General features: G+C 37.0%; 1 protein-coding gene across 4 annotated transcripts in view; it reads left to right on the top strand.

The window, feature by feature from the left end:
* LOC136239355 (uncharacterized) overlaps nt 1-25309 on the top strand; it is a 53529-nt gene that overhangs the window by 13607 nt on the left and 14613 nt on the right. For 2 of the 4 annotated variants that reach the window (XM_066030087.1, XM_066030089.1), the window contains 11 exons: nt 6137-6304; nt 6364-6780; nt 10041-10799; nt 11148-11189; nt 11243-11263; nt 14855-15245; nt 15571-15648; nt 15746-15879; nt 15928-16068; nt 16112-16275; nt 16330-16401. In XM_066030087.1, coding sequence (XP_065886159.1) covers nt 6137-6304; nt 6364-6780; nt 10041-10799; nt 11148-11189; nt 11243-11263; nt 14855-15245; nt 15571-15648; nt 15746-15879; nt 15928-16068; nt 16112-16275; nt 16330-16401 — 2387 coding nt within the window. The remainder of the gene's footprint in view (nt 1-6136; nt 6305-6363; nt 6781-10040; nt 10800-11147; nt 11190-11242; nt 11264-14854; nt 15246-15570; nt 15649-15745; nt 15880-15927; nt 16069-16111; nt 16276-16329; nt 16402-25309) is intronic. The other 2 variants (XM_066030088.1, XM_066030090.1) reach the window with 2 other exon arrangements.

A 25309-nucleotide genomic window follows, 5' to 3' on the forward strand; every position in this document is an offset into this window, starting at 1 on the left:
ATTGAATGTTACTGATTGTATACGTTGCAATATGATTGTCGTGTTTTATAAAGTAGTTGTTAGCTGTGACCTGTAATGCCAAAGTTCACTGTGTTATGCAATATCACTTGTTATTATCTCTGAATATATGTGGTATACGAGTGTATTATTAATTCTGCACAGACAATGCAGTATTATTTATTAGCAAAATCAAACATATTATGTTTCGTCATTCTACAGAGGAGTGGTCATCCTTAAGAGGTTTTACCTAGCTCATGCATTTTACTGCACTAAGTGGTTCTGTGGTGAAAATTTCATGTCATTAGGAGTTTACTATTCAACTTTATGACACGTATGATATTGTGCTTGGTGCCATATAATGTACAGAAAATCCCTAAAAATGCTGTATTCAAAAATCACCGATCTATCAACGTCTTTTGCTAATATCTCTTGATAGGAAGCATCAATTGAGGTGGGGTTTGCACTAAAATGATTCTAAAAGATTGGACATTATTTGTCATATCAAAGAATGTAAGGAATGTAAATATTTTAATTTGGTTGGAAATCCCTATTGACAGGAAGAAAATGCAATTTTCATACCTATGTAGCTCTGTGATCCCTTATCCAATTGGAACCAAATTTGCTACAGAAATTTCGGCCAGGTAGGGGAGTCTACATATCAAATTTGAAGAAAATCGCTCCAGACAGTTCCGAGATACGAGCGATCAAAATTTGTTTTAATTTCTTCATTTTTTTTCTTTTTCGTTTTGCACACTTTGCAAAATCTGCCATAAAAACACAAATGCGTACTCCAGTCAGGCTGAAATTTGGCATACTTAAAGGGCTCATTAAGGTGGATCTCAGTATTAAGTTTGGTAGGAATCTGATGAGCACTCACAGAGTTATGACCGATTATTCACATAAATTAAGGTCAAAGGTCTGTCACGCCCACAGGGTAAACTCCTTGAAGGAGTGAGCTGAAAATTTGTATGTAGATGGAGTATCCATCGTAGGAGTGCCTTTTGTGATTTGAAAAGAATTGAGGTAAAGACCATGGAAATATGACACAAACCCCAACCTGTGTCACAATTACATGATCTATTTTTATGAATAAAAAAACTATTAGTTTTTACGCCTACTAGGCAAACCGCTTAGAGCAATGAGCTGAAAATCGGTATGTTGCTGGAATGATCATCATAAAAAGTACTTGCAGTAGTACAGATGAATCGGATTACAAACCACTTTGTCATGATTTGAAATCAAACTATATGTAACAAAAGCAAGATCAAGATACTCTAATAGAACAGTCACCCTAATAGAGCATTCAACTGCTAAAATGCTCTAATAGAACAATCACCATGCAGCTACAAACAAATCACTCTAGCAATTCAGACCATTTAATACAGATCACTGAGATCAGCTTGAAACCCATTCACGCTGTAGAGAGTTCAGCTAGAAAAAACACCCTGTGGAGAGATCAGCTACAAACAAGTCACCCTGTAAAGAGTTCAGCTACAAACAAATCACCCTAGTGATATCAGCAATTCACCTTGTAGAAAAATCAGCTACAAACAAGTCACCCTGTAGAGAGTTCAGCTACAAACAAATTGCAATGTTGAAAATTTGGCTACAAACAAATCACCCTGTACATAGATCAGGTCACCTTGTAGAGAGATCAGGTCACCCTGTAGAGAAATCAGCTACGAACAACATCACCCTGTAGAGAGTTTATTTACAAGCAAATCAACCTGTAATATAGTTCAGCTACAAAAAGATATCCCTGTAGAGAGTTCAGCTAGAAACAAGCCACTCTAGCCGTAGAGATAATCTGTAGAGAGTTCAGCCGCAACTAAATCACCGTGTAGAGTTCAGCTACATTTCAAGTCACCTAGTAGAGAGATCAGCTCAAGTTATCCTGTACGGAATAGTTTGCATGTAATAAGTATATATCTGCATCTAACTTGGCACCAAATTCACCTGAGTTGCCGTTATTAAAACTTTTACCATTAACCTACGATCACAGCCATTTCTTGGCCGCCACCTTGGATTTCACATCTTTTCACCATAGTGTTTTTGAGGGCCGCACTCCTTTTTTACAGCTTGGCTGTTTTTGGTTAGATATCACTTCTTTTTGTATGTATTTGTATACCCCAAAGCCGGCCATAGGCCAGCTTTGGGGCTTTTTAAACCAATTTTTTTTCTTTACCACAGGACAAAAAAAGATTCAAGGTTTAAAGCAGATATTAATACTTAAACTATTTTGATTTAATCAGTAATTATACAAATTATATATATATATATATATATATATATTTATATTTATTAAATGCCAATTATTTCCTACAGGATAACTTGTTTGCAGCTGATCTCTCTGCTGGGTGACTTGAAATGTAGCTGAACTGTCTACAGGGTGATTTCCGTGTAGCTGAACTCTCTACATGATGGTTTTTTTGTAGCTAAACTCTCTACAAGGTAACTTCTTCTAGCTGATCTCTCTACAGGGTGACTTGTTTCTAGCTGAACTCTCTATAGGGTTATCTATTTGTAGTTGAACTCTCTACAGGGTAATTTGTTTGTAGCTGAATTCTCTACAAGATGATTTGTTTCTAGCTGATCTCTATATAGGGCAGTAGCTGAACTCTCTACAGGGTGATTTGTTTGCAGCTGAACTCTCTACATGATGGTTTTTTTGTAGCTAAACTCTCTACAAGGTAACTTCTTCTAGCTGATCTCTCTACAGGATGACTTGTTTCTAGCTGATCTCTCTATAGGGTAATTTATTTCTAGCTGAACTCTGTACAGGTGGTTTGTTTACAGCTGAACTCTCTAAATGTTGGTTTCTTTGTAGCTGAACTCTCTACAACGTGATTTGTTTGCAGCTGAATTCTCTACATGATGGTTTTTTTTTTTGGAGCTGAACTCTCTACAAGGTGATTTGTTTGCAGCTGAATTCTCTACATGATGGTTTTTTTTGGAGCTGAACTCTCTACAAGGTGACTTCTTCTAGCTGATCTCTCTACAGGGTGAATTGTTTTCTAGCCAGTTTCTCTATAGGGTGACTTGTTTCTAGCTGAACTGTCTACAGTGTGATCTGTCAAGCTTGTAGCTGAGCTATCTCTTGTTTCTAGCTGATCTCTCTATAGAGTTATAACTTGTTTGTATAGCTGAACTCTATAAGGTGGTTTTTTGATTGGTTTCTGAACTCTCTACGTGGTGACTTGTTTGTACTACATAGTGACTTGTTTGTACTACATAGTGACTTGTTTGTAGCTGAACTCTCTACAGGGTGACTTGCTTTTAGCTGAATTGTCTGTAAGATTAACCAGTTGTAGCTGAATTCCCTACAAGGTGATTTGTTTATAGCTGAACTCTCTACATGATGTTTTCTTTGTGGCTGAACTCTCTACAAGGTAATTTCTTCTAGTTGATCTATCTACAGGGTGACTTGTTTGTAGCTGAACTATCTGCAGGGCAATTTGTTTGTAGTTGAACTCTCTACAAGATGATCCTTCTAGCTGATCTCTCTTCAGGATAACTTGTTTCTAGCTGAACTCTCTACAGGGCGATCAGTTCGCAGCTGAACTTTCTACAGGATAATTTGTTTGCAGCTGAACTCTCTACATGATGGTTTCTTTGTAGCTGAACTCTCTATAGGGTGACTTGTTTCTGGCTGATCTCTGGATGACTTGTTTGTAGCTGAACTCTTCCACAGGGTGGTTTCTTTGTAGCTGAACTCTCTACAAGATAACTTCTTCTAGCTGATCTCTCTACAGGGTGATTTGTTTGTAGCTGAACTCTCTACAGGGTGGTTTTTGTAGCTGAACTCTCTACATACAAAGTGACTTCTTCTAGCTAGTCTCTCTACAGGATTACTTGTTTCTAGCTGATCTCTATGCAGAGTGATCTCTCCGTAGCTGAACTCTCTACAGGGTGATTTGTTTGCAGCCGAATTCTCTACATGGTGGTTTCTTGGTAACTGCAAGGTGACTTCTTCTAGCTGATCTCTCTACAGGGTGATTTGTTTGTAGCTGAACTCTCACTTCTTCTAGCTGATCTCTCTATAGGGTGATTTGTTTGTAGCTGAACTATCTGCAGGGTGATTTGTTTGTACTTGAATTCTCTACAGGGTGAATTGTTTCTAGCTGAACTCTCTACAGGATGACTTGTTTCTAGTTGATCTCTCTACAGGGTGAATTGTTTCTAGCTGAACTCTCTACCGGGTGATCTGTTCGTAGCAGATTTGTTTGCAACTGAACTCTCTACATGGTGGTTTCTTTGTAACTGCAAGGTGATTTCTTCTAGCTGATCTCTCTACAAGGTGATTTGTTTGTAGCTGAACTCTCTACAAGGTGACTTCTTCTAGCTGATCTCTCTATAGGGTGATTTGTTTGTAGCTGAACTATCTTCAGGGCGATTTGTTTGTACCTGAATTCTCTACAAGGTGATGTCTTCTAGTTGATCTCTCTACTGGATGAATTGTTTCTAGTTGATCTCACTACAGGGTGACTTGTTTCTAGCTGAACTGTCTACAGTGTGATCTGTTAAGTTTGTAGCTGAGCTCTCTCTTGTTTCTAGCTGATCTCTCTATAGAGTTATAACTTGTTTGTATAGCTGAACTCTATATAGGATGGTTTTTTTGATTGGTTGCTGAACTCTCTACGTGGTGACTTGTTTGTACTACAGAGTGACTTGTTTGTAGCTGAACTCTCTACAGGGTGATTTGCTTTTAGCTCAGTGGTCTGTAAGATTAACTGGTTGTAGCTGAACTCCCTACAGTAAAAACTTGCAATGTAATATAATTCTATTATGGAGTAAGTTATAAACATAGCTGAATGCTCTATTAGGGTGACTGTTCTATTAGAGTATCTTGATCATGCATTTGCTACACGTAGTTGGCTTTCGAATCATGACTCCGTGGTTTCTAATCTGATTCTTCTGTACTACTGCAAGAGCTTTCTATGATAATTATTCCAGAGCTACTACTGATTTTCAGCTCATTGCTCTAAGCGGTTTGCGTGGCGGGCGTGAAAACTTAATAGTTTTTTTTATTCATAAAAATTGATTGTGTAATTGTGACACAGGTTGGGTTTTGTGTCATATCTCCATGGTCTTTATCTCGATTCCTTTCAAACCACAAAAAAGCATTCCTATGATGGTTACTCCATCTACATAGCAATTTTTAACCCATTCCTCCAAGGGGTTTACCCTGTGGGCATGACAGACCTTCGACCTTATTTTACGCGAATAATTGGTCATAACTCCGTGAATGTTCATCGGATGCCTACCAAAGTTGGTACTGAGATCCACCTTAATGCGCCCTTTAAGTGTGCCAAACTTCAGCCCGATTGGAGTATGCAATCGTGCTTTATGGCAGAATTTGCGAAGTGTGCAAAATGAAGAATAAAACGAAGAAATTAAAACAAAATTTTGATCGCTCGTATCTTGGAAATGGCTGGAGCAATTTTCTTCGAATTTGGTATGTACACTCCCCTAATTGGCCAGCAGTTCTCCAACAAATTTGATTCCAATTCGATTAGGGATCACAGAGCTACATAGGTGTGAAAATTGCATTTTCTTTCTTCCTGTTAATATACTCAAGGTGTGGCACACCGGCTTCTTGGGCTGCACGACATACTACCGTGTGTCTTGATATGTACGAATATGTATATGTGTTGTGGCAGTAGGTACAGTTGACCCACAGACCTTTAATGTAGACCTGATTTGTCTGCATTAAAAGCCTATTAAATAAATAAAATGGCCAAAATGATGCAGTGGCCAAGAATTATATAGCTGCAATGAAGCTAATGCCAATCATTTTTGATCATTAAAATGATTGGCATTGACATTATTGCAGTCATTTCTTGGCCGCTATCTTTGATTTTATAAATTTTTTCACACTGGCCTTTTGGAGAGCTGTACCCCTTTTTTCATAGCTTACATGACTGTTATGGCATAGATATTAATTTTGCTGCATTTTCTGTTTGCAATAAGCACTTCTTTTTGTCAAAACACCTTACTGGGGTTATTGCCCACTATACAATTATACATGCAGTTCCAGTAAATTCTTTGAGTATGCATGGCTTGACTGGAATGTAAGTAGCTACAAAACTTTAATTTGTTAGTTGTGTTGCTGCAACCAGTTATGATATTGTTACAGTTGACCTTGATCATCAACAAGTGAAGATTGCTGAACAACCACAAGGTCATGACATTCAATCCCTACATTTTGGACAACAATTGACCAACAACTGGTACAGTAAGGGTGCCAATGAGAATCCAGAAGAAGTTGTTCAATTTATAATTGCTAAGATCACAAAGAAAATAGGTATGTATGATTGGATAAAAGTTAATTATGTTTCATTTTCTGATTTAATTGTACCATAGTGGAGGAGCCCAAAACCGTTAAGGTATTTGCTGGTGGTTGTCTGGAACTGCTGTTTCCAGAAGAGTCAGCACATGGAGTGAATATAATATACTTATGGTTCCGGTGTTCCAAAGATGGACTTGTCGAAAAGTATCTAGAGTGCCGCAATAGCAAGATGGTAATATCTAATGTAACCTCTTCTCATGAAGGCTATTACAAGTGTATATTAATTCCTGAGGTGATCACTTCCAGAGTAGTATATGTGGAGGTGATAAGTCGAGGAAATATTACACAACAACCACTTAACCAGCATACAGAAGTTGGTAAAAAATTTACAACAAATTCTGAGGCTGGATGTAAGCAATACCCAGATACCTGCCATGAATTCTGTGACAAAGATCAACCCATTAGGAGTCAGCTATTGATACAACAAATAAGTAAGGAGGATGTTGGTGTTGTATTACTGTAAAGCTAGTAGTGAAGGGGGTAATCCCTTCAGAAAATAATTAAGTACAACTAAGTGAGTTTCTTACCATGTAAATGTTACTATATAGTACAATTAAAATTATTAGTTTAAAAATGAAGTACGGTTCCAGCTATATGAAGAAATGAAACAAGAGATATGAATAATGGTAGCTATTATTTTCTACATGGCAATGTGGGAAGATCCCGTTATTTCACTATCCAGAACTAGAAAGGAACAACTCGTGTAACAAGTATTGATCGTAATGAGCTACCAGCCAGTGGATTTTCGGTGCTGGCTGCAACTTGGTGGGTCGTGGAGTCTTTTCATGGCACAGGAGTATCAAATCCATGAAGGATTTGGTGTGTTCCTGGTAGCCAGCTGCAGTAAATCGTGATAAGGATGGGCAGGGTTTAAGCCGATTTTCTACTCATTTAGGGTTTCAGTAGCAAATCTACCTAATGCATCCAGTGGAAAAGTATTCAATGTGTTTCTTTTGAATGGAGTGATGGATATTGTGTATATTGAGCATTTGCTTCCCCAGTAAAAACTAGGTACCCATTGATGTTACTATGACAGCTGGACAGGCTGCTTTTCCAGTTGACAACAGGTCCCCAACAGTGTACAGATGGAGCAATGTGAGTAAAGTTTCTTGCTCAAGGAAACAACAATTTGGCATAACTGGCCAGGCATCAAACTTTGACCTTTCAATTACCAGGCCAGTAATCTAGCCATTTGGCTATGCTGCCTCACGGTCCTTGTCTCAACTTTGTGGTGTAAGGGTAACTTAGTGCTGGTTTGCTTAAAGTCTCTTTATAGTCTATCTAGATGTTAGTCCACAACATCAGTTTCCAGCACTTGAAGGGTTTTAAGAATACTGTCCATTTTTGTGACAAACACAAGGACATCACTTGATATCCAGTGGATGGTATTTGCTGTGAGCTGCTACAGTTACATTATTCCCTGTCTAAGCTTGATGTCATGCTATACTACTTTTTACCACCAGTAGCTTCTTTGTGTTGATGCTGTGCAACACCTTTTATATCCCATTTTCACATACTTTGATGGCTAATGCCACATCTGAATTTAAGCTCGTGCATATTTGCATTACACCACCAAAACATTGAGCTCTCTTGTGCTGAATAGTAACTTGATGCTTCTTCACATAGTACCACGATAAAACCCAGCACAATTAAACAGCTTCAAACCATAGTTTGGGTAAATAGTACGCCTACACAAAGCAAAGTATCATGCTCTATGATTAATTCTTTATATACATTGTTTGGAAAAAAAACTCTTTAGTTTCCTTGTTAAAATTCCAGAAATGTAAAAACCATGAAGCAGAGGGCCTTATCTTGTGCTAGATTTTGACAGTGTATGTCACTCTTTTATATCATCAGATACTTACCTGAGTAGTTGTATGTTCATTTGGAGTAAACTTTATGTCTTTATTGAGTGGTACTCTGCTACAACACAAAGAATGAAGCGGTCTGTGCATCTAGCAACTGGGTGAGAGGGCGTGTTAACTGGATGATGAAGAGGATTGTATGTGACATCACTACAGGTTTAAAAGGTGTGTTGCCAATCCTATATTATGTGTACTATCCATGGAATAATCCCATACAGCTGCATTACAATAGCTACCATCATTCATAATCTTGTTTCATTACTTTTAATCGCTGGAACCATACTTCATTTTTAAAGTAATAATTTTTAATGGTACTAGTTCGTTGACGTTTTTGCTCTGACATAGCTATGCTATACCCATGTGCTGTGACTGCATAATATCAATCTCCCTGCTTGTCTTGAATGATCTATGTAATACATGGTTTACCATATCTGCAAAACCATAGCTAATTGCAGCTAAATCATTGAGAGGTGTGGTCACAGAATGCACTCACTATTCATTATTATCGTACTCTATAGTAGGGACCACAAAGTGGCCCACTAAATAACATCACCCAAAAACCAGCCTCCATTTTCCCTGACGACAATGAGGCAGTATTGGTTAGGTAAAACTAAGCCCAAACAAGCTTTCAGATTGACCTGAAACGCTTTCAACAAGTTGCTACAAAATTTAAAAAAAAAAATTTATTTTCTACTGACTGACTGACTGCCTGATGCCTTCAGACAAGTGTAACTCAATAATGACTAAAGCCACAGGCTTGCTTTTTTCACTGTTTGACGTTACTTCGGCCTGAGAGGTGCCTTTTGGCATATCACAGTACGTACAATGCATTCTACATGAACTAACCAGTGTCCTCCTTTGTGTCCCATTAATCTTTGCTGACAGCAAAAAGAGTTGATTTGGCGGTAGCATGTGATGGCTTCCCTTCATAATGGAAATTGTCCGTATTTTTCATAGTGGCTATTTTGATTGCAGAGATGCTTTTCAAACAGTTCTTGATTCGTATTGCTGTGTAACAGGTTGAACATAGCCGACGTGTAATGGATACTTCACTTTTCAGACAATAATTGATATAACTGGGAAACGCGGCACCATTTTTTCAGTATGCATGGATTGTAGAGGTGCTCTTTGAACAGTTCTTGATTCAAAATGCTGTGTAATGGGTTGAACATAGCTGACTCTAATAGAACAGTCACTGCACAATCCTAATAGACAAATAGTACAATCATGTATACCTTACTTGGAAGGAACTTATTAAACTCTATTGCAAACAAATACAGGCAACTTTATAGTCATAAACAAGTGAGCACACAATTATTACTAGTATATAAATTGACTTTGGGTATTTTTCTGAATTGGTAGAATGGTTTGTCTTATTATCACCTTCATTGCATCTGTAGATAATGATTTGTGTAAAAACAAACCTCAAAGCCAGATTATGGTTGGCTTTGGGGTATATATTTAAAATGCAAAAGAAATGAAATCTGTACAAAAACAGCCATTCTGTATAAGAAGAGTGTGGCCTTCAAAAGCTTGGGTAAAAAAGTTGTAAAATCAAAAGTGGCAGCCAATGATGTTGATGATAATAAATTTTAATAATGGCTGCACTATTAAAATGTATTGTCATCAATATCATTTCAGCCATTTCATGGCCACCACCTTTAATATCACAACTGGGCTGCATTAATAAAACTTATTATCATCAACATCATTGAAGCCATTTCATAGCTGCCACTTATGATTTTGCAACTTTTTTCCCCTAGGCTTTTGAAGGCTGTACCCTTGTGTGGTACTATTTGCATAAATCTACTGAGGGTTTGTTTTAGGTGAAGATAGTGCTGATACTGCAAGGTGTCGTCGACGTGATAAAGTAACCAGTTTTGTAGCAAAGAAAAAGTCTTTCCTCATACCATCTGAGCAACCAACCAACAATACAATTGAAGGAGAGTACATTCAATTGTTACTTGATGTTATGAGTATGCTAGATAAGGCTACTGGTTTTAAGGACTTCTTGAAACCTTTAAAGCTTTATAGAAACGTAAACACTAGAAATCCAATTCCAAAATACCTGTATGAAAATGTGCAAAACTTCGAAGAACTAATATTCTCATTTAACGACCATGATTATATATCACATTTCAATGTTTCATGGCTGCAACTCTTTGCTGAAACTATTCTGTACTATCCCGTTGTGCTTGATAGAATTAAAATGTACAAAAAAAATATTGGGCTGCATTTGTTGAGTAAGTATTTATGGAAAGATTATCATTTAGAAGATGGATTCTTCGCAGAGACTGAAACCCAGGAAGAGCATGCAACTGTTGATTATATGTGCAAGGTTGAATTTGTCACGAATGTTTTGTTTAGAGTTGATGGCATAAACAGTGAAATATGTTCAGTGAGTGCTGACCCACTCAAATTTTACTTTAAGACATCCTCTCAGCTGATTGTAATTCTTAAACTTCCTAAAAAGATCTCACCAGCTACAAAACAACTGTGTGATGACATTAAACTTACACGTATTGGAATAATTGATAAGAACCGACACAAAGCCATTGATATTGGTTGTCTACAAGTAGAAAATAGTAAGTGAATTTAATACAGCAAATCTGATGCTAATATTTATTCCCTAAAGACTGTCACTATCATACACTCAACTTCTCATAAACATTGCACATAACATACGGTAATGCATTACTTGGGATGCAGCTGTCCTTACTTCCATCAGTTTGTTTGCTACCTTGTACAATGTTCACTGCTACTAATATATAGCACAATACAGGTATATTAAGTATAAAAACAGCTAATCTTAGTTTGTTTGTTTGTTTTTACTGACACACTATTCACAAAACTAAGGTACTCTTTAAATCTCTTTCTTTACATAATTATATGCTTATTCACAAGTTGACTTTCTGTTTTTTCATCTCTCTCAGCTTCCAGTGAAAATTTACTACTACAAAAGCAGCAAATAGAAGGTAACATTGATACCTACATATTGTATTATTGATATTATTTACTCTTACTACAGCTGAAGGAACAGTTGGACATGGTAAGTGATGGCAGCTGAGCTGTGATATAAATGGTTTAAACTTCACATAAATTTGTGACTGGTCTAGCAAAAAATGGGCATGTTGGCACATAAAAGATGCTTAGTTTTCCAAACTTCATCACCCATAATATTTCGTGTCATCACGCTATGGCTATGTAATTTTCAGTGTATAGTAAGCATTTAATGGTGGTGTCTAATCACTGGACTGGACAACTATGGTGGAATGCTGGACTGACATTTTTTGGTTTTGCACAATTGTAAGGATAGGGGTAATTACTGTACAGTGAGTGACGTGACAACATTTCAGCACTGTGTGGTGATATGATGTTCATATCGTAAAAACACAGAGGACATGTGTAAAATGTGACCAGATCTGCAAAAATCCGACATAATGGCACAGCCTAAATTTTCAGTATAGGCTATTGATTGCAATGGGTAAAATATTTGTGTAAATGAAAAAAAAATGTAAAATTTTAAAATTCTGTGTTCTTTGTGAAGAAAGGGTGTAATGATAAAAACATGAATACCATATTATTCGCTCACTCAAAGGGAGTTCGAAAATCTTTATTTCATAGCAGTAGCCTAAAGGATATGTGAGTTATGGGCATTTTTTTACGTCGTGAGGAAGTGGTCATATGTGATCAATTTTTCTTCACTGATTCCATCTCTGTATGTAGTGAAGAAAGGTGGTAGGAGAAAAAAGTACCATGTAATGGACTCCCCTATTCATGGTGAACACGATGGTGCAAATTGCAACTCTGTCCTGCATTGCGTTTGTAAGTTACAGTTGTTTTTGTAAGCACCTGTAATTTATTTTCTCAATATTTGCTGTAAAAATCAATCTTTCTGTTGCTGCTACTTTGTAGGGCTGTAACTCCAAAAGTTGTTGGCATACAAGGATGAAACTTGGCTAGAGCATATACTCAGCTAAGTAGATTATAAGTATTCAATAATAAAGAATTTGAAAAATGCACCATTATGTCGGGTTTTTGCAGATCCGGTCACAAATAATTACAGCTACCACTATGTGCTGCTACAGATCATTCTAACTGAGCTATGCATAAAAATTCCCAGTGTCAAATTTTAGCTTCCTTGATACATAATGAAGCTTATTAATTAAAGAATACTGAAACACAGATTTGTCCTGATTGTGTTTGCAATTTACTTATCTATAGCTGCAATAAGCCAAATGAGTTCATGGATTCCTTTCACAATATCTAGTCTGCTTTTTAGCAGATACACACTGAAGTGTAGGTATATTCAAATGTTTCTTTTACTATGTGATTATTGTGACACGACTTTCTATTATGTAAACAGGTGACTAGGAATCCATGTGATTGCAGGGCTACAAAAACAAGGCATGTAGGCACATTACTTTTTCAAGGTTATATGATTCATAACCTTTACTATGATTGTGCAATTTTCTGCTCTTGCTTCATTGGCTTTGTAATGCAAGTTACAGAATGCATATATTCAATTCCAATAATGGGATATAATCTGTTGTGTGATGACAGAGTGTAGCTTGTGCCCACATGCTCAATTACATAATCTGTTTATATAGAATCTTGTAACCATATCATGCTAGCAGCATCAGTCCTGGACATTGTAGACAGAGCTTGAAAAAGACTTGTTAATATCAGGCCGTAAATTAACATACGGTCAGTGGACAAAATCCACTCAAAGAGCACAGTATCTGCACATAATTAGTTTTGGGCGGACACACATGTCCTTGCAAAACCAATAGTGGTACCATAAAAGCTGATGTGTACGGGTGTCTAGATTCAGTGGAATGGAATGGACTGGAATGGTATGGACTGGAATGGTGGAATGGATTGGAATGGAATGGTACTTTGGTAATCGCAATTGGTGATCACCTCTTTATAAGACCACCTTCTAACAAAGACCACCTCTTTATAAAGACCATTTAAATTGCTATCTTGTTGTTTTAGAGTGTATCCCCTAGGATGTCTTAATGATCAGTTGTGTGCCACATGCCTAGAAAAGTCAGTGCACGATATCTGATTTTATACAGCAATATATCCCATGCAAAAACAGTCAACTTTGGCTGTACAAAAATGACGACCCCTTCAAGCTAAAAGTAACTGACAACTAAAGGAGCTAATATCTGGGTGAGACCAAGAAATACTGGCAAATAACTCACTATAATTTATAAAAATTTGGTCCTTTATCATGGACTTATATATACAATCTTGCTGCATTCCTAATTAATTCCCTGTAACTCTAATTGGCTAGTAATTTAGCCACCTTTTTTCTCCTCTACAATGCTGGACTATTGGGAAAGGTACCAATTTACTAGCCTATTAGATTTACAGAGAATTAATTAGGAATACAGTCAGACAACACAAGTCAATGATAAAGGACCAAGATTATTGTAAATTATACTTAGTTGCCAGTATATATTAACATTCATCTCTTGGCCTCACCAGATATTAGCTCCTTTAGTTGCCAGTTGCTTTTAGTTTCGTGGACACATCTTTTTGTATATATAGCCATGCTGTTTTTGTATGGGATATATGGCTATTACTGTATCGTATCATAAATCAGATATCACTGGCTTTTCTAGACAACATCTGGCACAATTCATCAATAAGACTAGCTGTCTTATAGGGTTCTAAAACAATAATTCAGATATTAAAGTAAAACGGTCTTTGTAAAGAGGTGGTCTTTGTTAGAAGGTGGTCTTTATAAAGAGTTGACCACTAATTGAAATTACCTACGTACTACTCCATTCCATTCCACCATTTCAGTCCACTATTCCATTCCACTGAATCCAGACGCCCAATGTGTACATGTTTGTTTGCAGTGCTAACAATAACTGTGACTTGGTTGCTAGGAGATACTACATTTTCCCAACCCAAGGATTTACCAATGCCACCTCTCCTTTGTGTACTGCTATCACCAGCAGCTGTAATGACCACAGCCTGGTGATACGTTGCAGCTATGTGGTTGTATTTAACTTCAAAACTTTCAATAGAAACTCCCTATTCTAATTCCAGCAGTTTAAAGTGCTCCTCTAGCTCATGTCTGTACAATTTGACTCTTTGTCTGTACATTTGTGAATATGTAAGGACATTTGTCCTCAGTATCTTAAAAATTAAATTAAAGCCTATAATACACATTATTTTTTATTCGCAAACTTGGTTTTTTAAATTTAGTCCAAGTCCAATATCCAGTCCAGGATTAGACACTATCAGCATTTATTATATCTTCAATACAAGTTTTAGAATTCAAATAGTCTATTGTAGAACTGTTGTGTGATAGGTTATAGTTGGTGCCATGTGCCATATTGTAACAGGCCCAGTCACATTTATTGTCTATGATGTTATTGTTGCCAATTTATTGACAATAATATTGCTGCAGTTATTTCTTACCACAAATGATATTATATCTCTTTCACGCTAGCAATTTTGAAGTTCTAGTGAACAAAAATTTACCCTAATGAAGATTCCATCTGTTTTGTCTAGGATTAAGAGTTGTCTTTTGTGTGCTAGCACTAGTTTCATTGTCATGGCACACAACATACCTTGTGTCTTGTTAATAAGGACAAATTATTTAATTTTATGTGTTTAGCGGCTGATCATATGGCATTGCTGATTGGTAACACCAACTGCAAAGGAAGTACAAGAAACCTGAAGAGTCCATATAGTGATGTGAAAGCAATGGCAAAAGCGTTACAAGATCTTGGCTTTAAGACTCTTACACTGGTGGATGTGACACTCAATGAAATGTCCAGAGCAATAGATTATTTCTGTGGACTTCTTCGTAAAGCAATGCATGTTGTATTTTATTATGCAGGATATGGACTAGGTAATGAAAGTACTACCTATCTGATGCCCATTGATGCTAATGATAAACAAGTGAAGATTGAGGAGTTTATAAGCTATAATGATGTCAGGCAGAAAATGCAGCATCGACATGTCAAAGTCATTTCCATCTTGGATTACTGTAGGCCGTGGATAAAGTAAGTTACCTACTTTTAAACAAACTATTGGGTAGTTAGTATTATGTATGTTATTGCTAAAACTCAAATTTGTAAGAAATCATTGTATGTGTTTATTGGAGTAGTTAAGTAAATGATTTCGTGAGCAGAGTTGTCCACTTACCAGCAAACTTCACTGACTAAGATGTAACTTAATATTTAGAGGTTGAGTGCAGAATTCTATAAATCCACTTCCTAATTTTTAGTATGTATAAACACATTATAATTGATACAAGTTATGTATGCTATTTAGCTATGATATAGTAAAGCAATGAAAGATTCCATTTTTGCATATTTGTAATTGCAGGGGTCCAGTAACAGTCCAATTGCCGTTAAAGGATAATGCTTTTGACAGCTTTGCCAATTTTTATCAAATATTTGTCTAGTGAGTTGCACTATTATAGCATACATATTTTATATTTACTATCGCTCATCTTTACTTCTATGTCATAGTGGTTATTAGTGTAACATTCTTTGTACAGCGCTCCATTCTGTGAGGCCTTTGAGATGGAGGGAAGACAATATTCATTTTTGACGCATGCAGTGTTGGAAGCTTTAAACACTCCAGGAAGTAGGAAAAAACTCAATGGAAAGATTTATCCACTGATAATGAAAAGTTAGTTGTAGTATTCTTGTTGTTCATTGCTTGCATTCTCTGTAATAGATTATAAACGTTTGTCAAAGGATGCAGCAATTGAATGTCCTTGTCCTTTGATGTTGAATCAGTTAGCTGAAGACATTTTCCTCCAGGATTCCATCCAACCTAACAGTGACAAAGAGACAGATGTCAGGGACTTGTTGTTAGGTAAGTCTTTGTTAAGAAATTTTACGTGATGTTATATTTACAGAATTTCCAAATACTGTTGAGTTACCCTTTAACCACCCAAGCATGAAGTTTTATTATCGCTGTATCCAACTGACATTTAAAGAAGAATTCTCAAACATTCTACTAATAAGTATTGCTCATAAAGATAACCAGCTACCAGATCATGAATTAAATGTTCAAGAATTGGTGAGAACATGTGATGAGTTAGTATAACATAGCTTCACTGGTGTTGGTGTGTAGGAAAAGTTGGGACTAATTGTGACTGAAGTAACAATGACATCTTATAGGATAAGCAACCTGCTTGTACTAAAGGTTAGAATTATCGTCGACTATACAATGGCTGTGTGGCATCTTGTAAAGTTCTATTGTTACAGTGCATGTACTGCTATTATGTAGCAATATTTCTGTTTATAGTATAAAGGACCATCGGTAGTGCACTATCAAACAGTATTGTATTGTATTGTATTGTATTGTATTGTATTGTATTAATGCTTTACGGTGACCAGCACTGAAGGGATCATCCACAGCATTGTAATACTGTTTAAGTAGGGATCATCCATAAATTGACATATGCTGCCTATAAAATCATCCTAGATACATCTTGAGCAACAAAAATTACTTTACACAATAATATTTGTTCATCTGACGTCAAACGCAGCTGCCCGACCACAGTCACAAGACTGGAGGCCAAACAAAACAGTTAACAGCCAACGTTTTACGCCACCACAACAAACTTACCAGTGGCATGTGCTTTTTGGGGTTCTGATGAATGTATTCCCTCTATGTCTTGTCTTAATTCCTTTTATTTTATTTGTCTAATTTGTCAAAATGATAGGGTGGCTCCGAAAAGCATAGTGTGTACAAGGGTGCTTTCCTCAACAGATACAGTGCAAAAATAACATTACAAAGACAAAGGATAACAAAGGTACACTACAAAGAAAAAAAAACAATACACAAAACAAACATGCTGAGACTCAAAAGCTAAGTATAGAAAAGACGATAATGGTACGATGAAAGGAATTTACAGATTCAATAGTGAGTGTATCAAATGATACAGTGTTCCAAAAAATACAGTATTCACAAAAAAGAATGACGGTGACTGTTGATAGAAGATGGTAAAGGTACAATAGGCAGTTCATGGGCTCTGGTACAGGAAGTATTACAGTGACAGTAAGATTAAGAGACATTCTGTTGTTGAGGATATCATACATTGTTGACACAGGCAGGTAGTTGCAACAATCAGTAAGACTAGGCTGGACAATCATCAGATGAATTACTCCATTTCCTGGAAATAGGATCCCACTGGCTTCCACCTGCCCACCTAGCAGCACGGCGTTGCACAGACTCTAAGCCAGATATGTCCTGAGCCATGTGTGGATTCCACACTTGACAAGCATACTCAAGCAGTGGTCTAATTAAACACTTGTAAGCTACAGATTTTGCAGCTGTGATAGCTCCTCATAAACTGTGACACAGGTGGTTCAGTGATCTCCTGGCCTTGGCAGAAACAACTTTACAATGATGAGACCAAGATAAGTTAGTACACTCCAAGATATTTAACAATAGAATTCTACGAGATGGTGATGCTGTTGATTTTTTACATAAAATTGATAAGTTTCCTCTTGTTAATTAAGAATGTTAAACACTTAGATGCGTTTAGATGTAGCTTCCACTTGATTGTCCAAGAAAAGATGCTATCAAGATCTTGCTACAGTAACAAACAGTCAGCAGAACTTCTAGTTTCTCTATACAATGCAATGTCATCTGCAAATAGTTTTAAAGTGGAGTGGCTTACAACATTCTGCAAATCATCTATGTATAATATGAACAGAAGGGGGCTGAGTGCAGAGCCTTGTGGAACTCCTGATGTAACAGGGAGCTAGTCGGAATAACTACCATTGATGATCACATCATCAATTAGGCTGGTCATTTTCTTCTTGATACAATGAAACCATATTGAAGTATTAATTTTCTATAACAACACTTTACTTGAGCAGCATATCTAAATGCCACAAATTATTATAGTGCCTATGTTTGGTAGATATCTGTAAATTTATGATAGGTTTGAGACCATGTCTGATCGACCGTGGAGACCAGAACTGGCCAGGCTGAGTAGGCAGCCTTCCTAGGGCCTCAGGGCAAAAGGGCCTTCAAGCTCCAGTTAAAAGGGCCTCAAACGTTTAGACTGACTATGAAGTTATGTGTCAAAATGCTATTCATAGAGCCGATTGCATTCTCACTTCCTTCTATGCAGCCATAATACTGTATGTCACTTCTAAGAATTTGCATGAACACAATCTGCTTAGCTATAATATATCCATGCATATTCGTTTTCTGCCAATTAAGAAAAGGCCTCCAAATTTCATTTGCCTAGGACCTTAACCCTTAATTGTGCATGAAACTTTTAAGCCATAAATGTGCACGTAACTTTTAAGGAATACGTGTTTAGACAAAGCAAACTTACATGGTGAGGCAAGATAGCCTCTCTTAACTCTATTAGCCTAAAACAAGGTATCAATAGAAAGCTTACTCATTGGTCTACTTGGGGAAGGCTAAATAGCCACTGTAACTACAAAGGCTTACTTGTTATAAAGCGAGGAAGAATAACGTCTTATTTTATTGCAACAGCACATTCTTCGTTTTGCTTGTCATATTGATTGTGGGTTTAATGACGTGAGCAGTATATGGCCTGATTCGCCATTGAATGGCGATTCGACTAATACTTGTTTGCAGCGCTTCGGACCAACTGGCAAGGAGTTATGGATCATTTTCTAAAGGTATGTAGCACATTTTTGTAGTTCTTTGTTAAGAATTATTATTATGGCGAGTTTTAGTTCCTATACTTTGGTCGTAGGGTAAAACCCTAGGTACCATTCTAATGCTTATTACATCATGAGTAGAATGGCACAAATTACAAAGTCATACGATGAACACTTGTAAAGTTACAGCGCTTTGTTTACAGCCATGTGTAAAAGCCTATATATAGGCTTATGTGTTTTCCAGGGGCATGCTTAATCTGCCTATATATAGTCTTGTGTGCGTTTAAGGGTTAAGGATGCTAAGGCCAGCCCTGGTGGAGACCACACCTCTACTTGATCATGATGACCACACACTCTTACTATTTTAGAATGCTAGCACAGTCGTACTATAAAATATGAAACAGTGAACCACGTCTTTGGCAGGGGCGGATTTAGGGGGGGGGGCTCCCTCCCCCCTTTCTTTTCTAAGTTAGTACTTGGCCAATAAACCCTAAATCTTCTATGTGTATCAAAAGCAGACTTATTTCAGGAACTATGTATCACTACCAACACAAATAATGTCTATGTAACTATACCTATTGTTCAACTCTGTTCCAGGAGAGTATAGCTTCCTTTTCCTCAAGAGTTCTTCAAGAAAAGGTTTTGATTGTGGGTTGATCTTTAGTTACACATGTTTTAATTGTGGGTTTTTAGATAATTAGCAGTGTTTTCCACTATGGCTATAGGAGGTAATTAGTGTGGTTTTATGAATTTATTATATGATTCAAAAAGTGTTAGTTGGTTTAGTTATCAGCTTCAGTATAATATGTAGTTACCAACTCAGCCATTTAGCAAGCTGTAGTCTTTTGGTATTTTACAAGTTTATAAGGCAGCTACATGTATAGCACTTTTGTCTATGAATGTAAAATCTGTATCAGCTACCTTCTGATATGACCCCATGCTGTGGGTATATGGTGCTGGCATTTGTAGCTAGCTATAGATCAGTCTTCATAACCCAGCAGATCTAGAAATAAGTTGACTATCACAACAGCAAATTCAAAAACCCTATATAGTTGCACTTTGCTAAGGATTTCCAGTAGACTAGCTAATAGCTACTAGTACTCTTCACTGCATTCTGCTTTTCAGTACCCTTTATTGGTGTTAAGGGCTTAAGTTAACTACAGGCTAACAAAGTGTCACTAGGCTAAGGAGCATGCATGCATACTAATAATTGTGATGTCCAACACCACTACTACTTAACTATACCACATGTTTCTGCCTCTGTTTAGCTATACATGTTTCTTCCACACATTATCCCACAAAGGCTTCCCCTATTGTCTGGCTTTGTTTGATTATGGGAGTATTTAGAAACAGCATCCTTCATGCAGACTGCAAAATCACCACAGTCAAACTTGTGTAGTTTGTAGTCATAGTTACCCAATGTTGATGAATCCCAGATGGTCTATAGAAGATGATAGTCTAGTGTTCCATAAAGAGAGTCTGTCTTGAATCTGTTGATGTTGAGGCTGGGATAAGTATTTTCCACAATTCTTCCAACTTCATCAAGTGTAAAATAATGTACTCCAACCTTCCAGTGGGATCCAACAACATTATTTTTATCAGTAAGATAGACAGTTGAGGCTGTTGAAGAGGAGCTGATGCATTATGGTATATAGCTAGCTATATCTAAATGCTTGGTAGCTACAAATGAAAAGATCATGCATGCATGATAGCTACTCAATGCATATTGCAATCAGTCTTGATTTAATGGAAACATTTGATAAACTGAATTTCCATTATTTTCCACTGAAAAACTGCTAAAAACACTCAGATTCACCTTTAGAGGGCCTAATTTTCAAAAATTTCCTGGGGGGGGGGGGGGGGGGGGGAGATCCCCCAGACCTTCCTAGGATGTAATGTAGCTAGTCATTATTCCAAATAGCTAATTTTGACCATGGATACTACATGAATCTTACCACTAGGGCCTTGTGAGAAGGCTTGGTATCTTCTAATGTCTGGCTAGTTACCTACATCCCTATCCAGCTTAGCCCCTCCTTTCATAATAATCCTAGATCCGCCCCTGCTTGGTAGGTGTAAAAGGTGGACTCAAGATACTCTAATACAGCAGTCACCCTAATAGAACAGTCACACATGTATAGTTGTATGGCATTATAAAAACTTTAAAAAATTTGAAAATTTAGAAATGAAGTAGGGATCCAACTGATAAAAAAGCGTCCCCTTCAAGATACATCCTTTACCATCAAGATACTTAATCCGTGACTCAGTTATTCAACCAACCCCAATACAGTGGCGTAGCCAGGAAAAAATTTTTACCGAGGCAAAGTTTATACATTGACCAAATTAAGGGGGTCTGCTTCTGACTCAACTGTTTCACAAACACTGATGGTGCAGGTTGACTCTCTGGTTGGATGGAAGAAACTATTTCAGAAGACTCTGAGCATGTCATAAGTAATGCTATAGCTTAGTTAATGCTATAGTATACCATGCTTAAATTATCAGACTAGTTTAATTGCATTGAACCAGTACAAAAAAACTGACTTACTCCGGAGATATTTTGAGTGGTCAGGCCATTCATAGACTGCAACAGAGGTCATAGTCATGCACTCTGCACTTTCATTGATCTGATGTCAGTGGTGTAGCCAGGAAAAAATTTTACCGAGGCAAAGTTTATACATTGACCAAATTAAGAGGGTCTGTTTCTGACTCAACTGTTTCACAAACACTGGTAGTGCAGGTTGACTCTCTGGTTGGATGGAAGAAACTATTTCAGAAGACTCTGAGCATGTCATAAGTAATGCTATAGCTTAGTTAATGCTATAGTATACCATGCTTCAATTATTAGACTAGTTTAATTGCATTGAACCAGTACAAAAAAAACTGACTTACTCCAGAGATATTTTGAGTAGTCAGGCCATTCATAGACTGCAACAGAGGTCATAGTCATGCACTCTGCACTTTCGATCTGATGTGATGTTAAAGTCAGAGATTATTTCTTTCATGTGGTGTTCAACTGCATGTGCTAAGCATGTCAAGCTAGGGAGTCTGGGTGGCATGCTCCCTCAAGGAAATTTTGAGCTATTTTTTTTTATTGTAACTGCTAATGCATGATATACATGATCAAATAGCTCAATGCAATTCCATGCAGTTGACACATCAGAAGTTTTGAAAAGTATTAAAGACAATTAACATAAAATAAATGTAAATGATTTAGACCAAGCAGTGTAATGAGAACAGTGGCTATAATCTGTACTGAATGCTCTATTAGAGTATATAATGATGACTGCTCTATTAGAGTATCTCAATCTTTTTACAAATTCAAGTAGCTGAAAGGTGATCCAGCGCTGTGTCACCATGGGCTCCAGCCCTGCTTAGTACTACAGCCATAGATTCTATTATGTGTGATACAGTAATGCTGTCTAGTAACATTTGAGCAGAAAATCCGGGGTGCCAAAACTCAGGCCTGCTCAGCCTGTTGTTGAGCATTTTTACCGAGGCAGCTGCCTTGGTTGCCTCAATGGTAGCTACGCCACTGCAATAGTGTCAAATGCCTTAGTGTTACTATAGCAATCTCTCATGGTCTGAACACATCAACAAGATAACCAACAAAGCCAATTCCACCAGAGCTTCTTAGAAATCTTAATCATCTGTCGAAGCAGCTTGTTCCACAAACTACATTTGTCCCATACTAGAGTATGCTTCAACCGTCTGGTCTCCCCATTTAGTTGGAGATATAAACAGGATTGAAATGGTCCAGTGTCTCTCTGCAAGGTTTGTGCATATCAACTTTAACAGAATGACTAGTGTCCTTAAACCACCTGATATGGCCAACTCCAGAGCTCGAAAAAAGTCTAAATATATCTTACAAAAACCAATAACCTTACATATCTCATTACCACATGACCAGTCATCTTCAACCACCTGAGGTCACAGCATGAGATATATACAGCTGGCAGCCAGAACAAGCACATATCTGCACTCTTCTTCCCATTCACCATCAGACTATGGAACTCCCTCTCAGAAGAAATTGTTCGCTCACCAGACTTTGATCACTTTTAAAACACTTTTAGATAATCATCTTAATTAATTGTATGGTGCCTACATCCATAAATTCCCAAATTTTAAAACACCCATAACTTCCTTCTAGATAAAGATTAGTACATCAACTTTGGACACCAAGTGGAAACTGACTTGACTTATAACATACTTCAAAGGTGAAGTCATGACACACCCCCTGGAGACGTGGTTGATTAAACATCAAATATACGTTTTGAGAATTTTCTGTGCTACCATTTATCTCAAGGTGCTATCCTTTCTTGCACAGATTCCCCTTCATATCACACAACTTTTCACAGAAGATATTTTACATACAGAACAGTAGCCTTGATTTATAACAGTTTCAGTCACATTCACATCATTTTTATAAAAAGAAATTTCAAGCAGCATACAAAAGCTATTGACTTACAATCAAGATCACAAGAATTTCAGTAAAATGTTCTTGAATCTCACAGAAGATATTTATCTAACACAAAATAGTAGTATAGAAGTAAATCCATGAAGTTTGAAAGGTCTTTTTTCCTCTTCCATCACATGCGTAATTGACAAGATTCATTTTGCATCAATCGCGTTTTTGTCTTGTTCTGCCATTTTATTAAGTTGCAATCACGTGATACTACATACCGCATGATGTGCCATGACGTGATGAGTCTTTTGATCTTTATTGCAGCACTGTAGTGTAAACGGGGATGAAGTTACAGTAGGTTTTCTAAGTATAAACGAAGAATTTAGTTTTAAAGTGATGTTTTAACACTTTGCTACTATTCAACAAAGAAATCTGTGGTATCATCGAGATCGCCAATCTATAAAGAATAAAATGGCAGTTGATTCGTGGAAATAGTGCAAGCGAGTGTCGAGTTATAAGAATTTTAATAGAATGGTGTAAAATCTAATGCGTAAGTCTTGGGCATTTATGGATGCACGCACCATATCACTATACTCAATTCTGAGTCCTATACATTATTAATAAATAAATTAATAAAAAATAGTGAAACAATAGTTGAGTGATGGTATTACAGCATAGCTTGTAGGGCTCTCACAATTAATTGATGAAAACATATAATTGATTACCGTATAGCGGGTTATTTTCGAAACAGAAAATTTTGCACAACAAGCAAAATCTGAAATTTGAAGAATTTTAATTTCGAAGAGTGCATATTTCGAAGTCTGGATAGAGTTCAAATAAGCAGAAACCAGATATGGAGATGCGTGAATGTTTGCCAAAAACTGACTTAACTGATGGAATAATCCCCATCCCTGTGCACTGGAGAGAAGACTGAGGAAGTCTCGAGTAGAGTAAATTCACTGGCTTGATCGTGCTCAATCGTAGCTAGCTATCTACCATAGATTATGGCATCAATTCCCATTCTGGATCACCTGTTTTCTGGTTATTGGCACAGTAATGATACAGTTTACCCATTATCATCAGTAATTTGAGCTAAAACTCGAGGAATACACAAACAAATCGCCAAAAGTTAGATCGTTGCGTTCACTTGTGGGAATTTATTTTCAAAGAACAACTGGACATAGGAATTTATTTTCAAAAAGAAGGGCCTCTTCGAAATATCCAAAAATAAAAACCTTGTGAAAATTACCGGCTATATGGTAGTAGGCTGCTTATTGTTAATTTTATGTTTGAGATAAAGAAGTTCACCTAAACCACTGCGGGCAGGTACTCATTCATAATTCATTACAATCTTACATGAACCTGACTGCTTTATTAGAGTTAGCTGAATGCTCCATTAGAGTATTTTGATTTTGATTGATCACTATCCTGCTGTTCTTAGAAGTGAAAGAGTTGAAACCTCCCCTGACATTGGGGTTAGACTTCTCAGCCCATCTAACCTCCCTTCTTCTGTGACTAGCTATGCAAATAAGTTGGTTTATAATTTCTATGCAATCATTAAACATTGGAATAATGGTGAAAACTTGTATGATGTAATAGTAGTTACCAAATTTAGGTGGTGAGACAAAGCAACGAAGGTAGGAACCTGCTGATTGTGCTGGCACAATAATGAGCATAATAGGTGCCTGAAAACATTGAGTATAATGCTAGCATAATAGGCAGAACACTTGTGCAACGCTATACATTCTTGCTTATCAAAATACATATCACAGAAAAAAGATCAATATACTGTAATAGAACAGTCAGTAACTCTAATAAAATACTCGGGTAGCTGACTCTTCTATTACAGTATATCAATTTTTTGGATATGCAAGCAAGGATTTACAGTCTGTGCTTCAGCCACTTACTGTTTTCTAAGGCTCAAACGAATAACCGATTATTCGTATTAATATTCGTTGGCATAGTATTCGAATAATAAAATTAACCCCCGAATATTCGCACATGATCGTTATACAATGGCACGTGATTAGCTGTAAGCAATTAAGGAAGCGGAGACGATGCC

Source organism: Dysidea avara, chromosome 11 (assembly GCF_963678975.1).
Source record: "Dysidea avara chromosome 11, odDysAvar1.4, whole genome shotgun sequence".
In the NCBI taxonomy this organism is placed as follows: domain Eukaryota; kingdom Metazoa; phylum Porifera; class Demospongiae; order Dictyoceratida; family Dysideidae; genus Dysidea; species Dysidea avara.